Source organism: Hipposideros armiger, unplaced genomic scaffold (assembly GCF_001890085.2).
Source record: "Hipposideros armiger isolate ML-2016 unplaced genomic scaffold, ASM189008v1 scaffold_469, whole genome shotgun sequence".
Taxonomy (NCBI): Eukaryota; Metazoa; Chordata; class Mammalia; order Chiroptera; family Hipposideridae; genus Hipposideros; species Hipposideros armiger.
The window spans coordinates 1,273,027-1,278,062 of record NW_017731819.1 but is presented as its reverse complement, the minus strand read 5'-3'; the positions used below and the strand labels follow the sequence as shown (position 1 = coordinate 1,278,062).

Below are 5,036 nucleotides of genomic sequence, written 5' to 3'. Positions count from 1 at the left end.
AGCATGGGGTAGATACAAGTCTGAGAGTTTTATTTTTTTTCCTTCAATTCCAACTCTTAAAACCAAGAATTTCCTGACATACCTTCAATTCCAACAAATGCCTTATTTTCCAATTAACCAAGTGGTTAGTCGTTGCCTAGAAGAGACGTTCTGAGTGGATATTTGGATTTGCATTTAGATCACTGTCCAGGCCTGTCTTTAGCCATGCCACAAAGCAGGTTAGTCTGGCTTTCCACCCAGCTCCAAACTCTGATTTCCATGGTGCCCCACAGCTGTTCTGCCTCCTGTCCCTCCCCCTCCAACACTACCACCACCTGCCTCCCAGGCTCCAGGCCTTTCTTTCTATTGCCCTCACTGTCTTTGACAGGGGAAATTACAACTCATTATAGCACCATCTCATGTCACCCTTTCTGGGCACTGGGGACACAACAATGACTTGACTCAGTACTTGCCCTCAGGGAGCTTATAAGAAAATTGAGCGGCTCTAAGAAGGACCAATTCACACTAAAGCGTGACTGATAATGAGATTACTAAGGATATGCGCACTCCTGGATAAGAACCCTTTAATAGCTCCCCATTACCCACAGAATCAGTTGCCTTACAATGTCACTAGGTATGCAAAAGTTTTTCCATAATTAAAAACAAGCTGAAAAAAAAAACACTGGATGAAACAAAGTTAAACAGGTTCTTTACCCCAGAACAGCTCAAAGTCAGACTGATCAAGTTCAAATCTTAGCTCTACTACTTATTAGCTGTGTGAGCTTGGACACATTTCTTAACATCTCTATAAAATAGGATTAACACAATAGTATCTAGTTCATAGGGTTGTGATGGGGGTCAAATATGGGGATGCATACTTAAAGCCCAGAACATTGCTTGCTGCCTTGAAGATACTCACAGGTAGTTACTATTCATTTTAGCAGAGCCTTTACAATACTAACATATGTTGGAGGAGGTCCCCAACTGTGGGGACACAGAATCCCAGCCTCCTCTGGAGCAGAGAATTCCATGGGTCTGGTGTTCAGAGAACACATTTTGGAACACTCCGGCCTCCAAGATGAAGTCCCTGCTCCTTAAGAACGCGTTTGAGGTCTTTGGGGGTCTGAATTTGCTAACTTCTCAAACATACCATCATACCTCGAGCTTCGACAACACTGAATGACTTTGAGTTCCTTGAGCCCTGCACTCTTTCTCAGGTCTCCATACCTGTGTCCAGGCTGTTTCCTCTGCCTGGAATGTCCTTCTCCCTGTCTTAAAGCCACAGGTCAAATGCCCCTTCTTCCCAGAATCCTTCCCTGACTACCCCAGATACAACACCCCTTCCCTTTCCCCTCCCACTGACTCAGGCCCTTCCGCCATCACCAACAGGGATTAACCCCAGTTTCCTTGTAAGTGGCACTAATAAAGAAATAAAAACCTACAAGTATAAGATTAAGCCTCTGTTTGTTACTATGTCATTTGAAAATTCCTTGATGAATCGTCCTCAAAAGTTGGGGGGTATATTGGGGAACCTGGGGAGCACCCCAAGGAAGAAGGAATTGTCCTCCAGAGCTGCTGAAATTGATGGGCAGTAGGAAGCCCGGGAGATGCTTCTTGGGAGGCTTGAGACACACAGGTGAAGATGCTTTGGGCAGAGAAGAGAAATAGTGTTGTCAAAAACCAGCCCCAAACCATAGCTCCTAAGTGCAGCCATCCTACTCTGCAGGAGTGAGTTTGCAGTTGTTTCTCACCACAGCCATTCTGCAGGTTGTGCCAGGGTGGAGAGCAGCAAGGTCGATTTATTTCCTAATGAGTAATGATTCCCTAGGGTCAGCAGAGGGGCCAGCTTAGCCCGGGGAGGTGGGTGTAAGAAGGCTTCCCAGAGAAGGGGTCATTTTGTCAAGGACCTGAATAAATCAGGAGTTAACCCAGTAAAGGGGGTGCTGGTCAACGGGGAGGCTAGAAGAGAGCCTGTTCCAAAAGAGGGGCCCAGGCTGGAGGTGTCAAGAGCTGGTTTTGGGAACCCACAACAAATCAGTGGGCTGGAGTGGCCAGTGGGCCTGGGGCCTTGCCCTTTACTCCGTGTATCAAAATGAATTTAGGTTGAGCTTTCTGAGCTCCCAGCTGGGTTTATGGTGATGACAGCTCTGGGTTTGTTGGCTGCTTTCCAGAGACATACCAGAGGCGCCTTAATATCCTCCCTGATGCGTCTCCTGAACTCACATAGGCTGGTCCCTTCCAGGAAGGATTTCTGTGGACAACTACCCAGCTGGTGTGGATTCCTTTGAGCATTAGTCACCGAGGGGCTGTTCTGACCTCCACTGAGGCTGGTCCTCTTCTATGTTTGCCTCAGAGGATGGGATAAAGTGACTCTCATGTGGCAGGCTCTCTCATGTCACCTCCCTTCTTCTCTTTACAGCCCCTCCTGTCTAGATTTTTCCTCTATAGAAATTGTCCTGAGCACCCACTTAGCTGCTGTTTGTTGAGCATCTACTATGTGCCAGACTCTGTCAAAGAGCCATGTACCAGAGGGAGCCAGTGAGTGATTCAGCCCCTTCATAAGCACTCACTGAATCAGTTTAAGTGTCCAGGATACAGAGCAAAGGCACAAGTTCCAGGCCTGTGCAGTCCAATACAGTAGTACTAGTCACACTATTTAAATTGAAATGAATGGAAATGAAATAGTTTAAAATGCAGCTCTTTTGTTGCACTAGCCACATTTCAAGATAGCCTTAAGTGGCTAAGTGGCCACCATATCGAACAATGCAGTTACAGAACATTTCCACGATAACAGAACATTCTGTTGAACTTTCTAGAGCCACAATTAGCTGGATTCAAATCTCAGATCCTTCTCTTGGAAGCTGTGTGAATTTGCCCAAATTAGTGAACCTCTCTGACCCTCTTTTCTGTATCTATAAAAGCCCATGTTCTTTAGATTGCCTCACACTTCCACTCATTTGAATATAATAGTTGGAGCAAAGCATGAAGTTAAAACCCCCAGGAACTTCAAATTATGTTTCCAAATTAGTTAGGACTCTTGTCATAGCAAATAACAGAAAATTAAATCAAGCTAGCTTAGGTAAACAGGGACTTTATAAGCAAGGCTGACTATATAATTTGTGTGGCTCAGTGCAAAATGAACATATGGGGCTTTTTGTTCAAAAAACAGGAGAAAAAGTGCATTAAAGATACCAAAATATGAACTTTCTTTTCTTTCTTCCAGTCTTTTTCTCAGCTTATGGTATTTTTTTTAATTTGCTATCATTCTTAAGTAAATAAAAATTAAAAATTTAAATTACCAGTGTGAATTTTCCCATTCATCTTTATATATGCAATGCCAGTTTTAAATGCAAATGTAAAAAAAAAGCATTTGACTTGTATGCAGTCACCAAAATTANTGGAAACAGTTCTCATATCTGTCCCATTCATCCCCATTGTTATGTCTCACCCCTGCAGCTGCCTCCTCACTGGCTCCCTGCCTGTCCCACCACTACTCCATCCTTCACTCAGCACCAGAGTGATCTCTCCAAGCTCAGGTCTGACCATATCAGTCCTCTGCTCAAAGCTTCTCATGGCTGCCTCAAGTTCAGGCTTGGTGATGGGATCTAGAGGCCTGATGGACCCCTGTGCTACAGCCCCTACCTTACAGTGTACATTCCAGCTCCTGTGAACAGCTCACTCCACACATTCCCAAATCTCATGCCTCTGTGCCTAGCTCCTGCTGTCATCTCTGCCTAGAATACTTTTTCTGGGTTTCTATTTATACAAGCTGCTGTAGGAAGTATTCTCCATGCCCCCTTTGCACTTTTACAGGACTCTTTTCTTCCCTGCCCCTCAACTCTTAGCACTGTGGTTATTCTAATGAGGCATCCTTGTCTCTCATTCACTTGGTAATGCCAGTTCGCAACTACTTCCTTAGCCATTTTATTGCACCTCACTCTAGTTCTGTAATGTATTTTTTATGACCATTTTACAGATGAGAGAAAAGTGGGACCCAGAGAGGCAAAGCGACACTGTCATGTCATCAGGGAGTCATGGAGAGGACATGTAACCCCCAGATTTCTCAGGCCCCCACACCCCTCCTACAGGGGGACCCTGTGATGCCCCAGGTGGCTGACCTGTGGTGAGAGGCGCCGGGTCCTCAGGAAGAAGCCGAGGAGGCAGCCCACGGTGACAGATAGCACAGACAGGACGAGCAGTCCATTCCGCTTGCATACATCCCTCCCTCGTGCCAGGATGGCACCTGGCACCATGGTGAGCCCAGCCTGCTGGCACAGGGCACAGCACCATTCCATGCATGTGAGGCCAGTCAGGGGCACAGGGTCCTGGCTGGAGGCTTTGTCTCCTCAGCAGCAGGTGGTCAGGGTTGCTAAGCAACAGCTGCCAGCCGCACAGCCATGGTCTGCATGGCTGCCCCAGAGGGAAGCTACAATCCTATTACCAGCTGCATCATTAAGAGCCAGGAGCAGATTAGGGCCTGGGAAATTAGAGCAGGCCACCGGTCTGGTGGCTCAGACCTCAAAGCCAAGTGTTCCTCTTCAACAGGAGCGGGGATCAGAGGCTGGTGGGAAGAACATGAGGGACATTTGCTTGGCTGGTTTGATTTTTACCCCCGCTTTATTCCAGAAATAATTGAAGGCAAGACAATAAGGTACTAGCTCATTGCCAATTAATTGCTAACATTAGTTAAGCAAGGTGCTGTTCTAGAAGCACATTACTTGTATTAGCACTTTTCATTGTAACATCAACCCGAAGAAGTAAGTACTAAAAGTATCATTTTACAGATGAAGAAACTGCGGTCAAGAGAGGTTAAATAACAGGTATGTGCTGGGTGCCAGGCCTGCTCTTGTTGCCTTATCTGTGCAAATCATAAGGAATCATCCTGACAACCTAGGATTCCGACCTTCATTTTACTGACAAGGAGATTGAGACCTCAGGAGCCAGAGCTCCTGTGCCAAAGTCCCAGAGCTCCCAAGAAGCAGAGTGGAATTCAGGCCTATGCTGGTTTACTTTCCACAACATGTACAGGTGGGTGGGTTCAAAGGTGCTTAGCCTTT

General features: G+C 46.2%; 1 protein-coding gene and 1 long non-coding RNA gene across 2 annotated transcripts in view; one reads left to right on the top strand and one right to left on the bottom strand.

Annotated features, from left to right (window-relative positions):
• SLC1A7 (solute carrier family 1 member 7) overlaps window positions 1–4,376 on the bottom strand; it is a 61,780-nt gene extending 57,404 nt beyond the window's left edge. The window contains exon 1 of the mRNA XM_019666430.1: window positions 4,098–4,376. Coding sequence (XP_019521975.1) covers window positions 4,098–4,274 — 177 coding nt within the window. The 5' untranslated portion in view covers window positions 4,275–4,376. The remainder of the gene's footprint in view (window positions 1–4,097) is intronic.
• Window positions 4,377–4,521: 145 nt separating this feature from the next.
• Window positions 4,522–5,036, top strand: part of LOC109395426 (uncharacterized) — a 13,536-nt gene continuing 13,021 nt past the window's right edge. The window contains exon 1 of the long non-coding RNA XR_002126657.1: window positions 4,522–4,799. This is a non-coding gene — a long non-coding RNA (uncharacterized LOC109395426). The remainder of the gene's footprint in view (window positions 4,800–5,036) is intronic.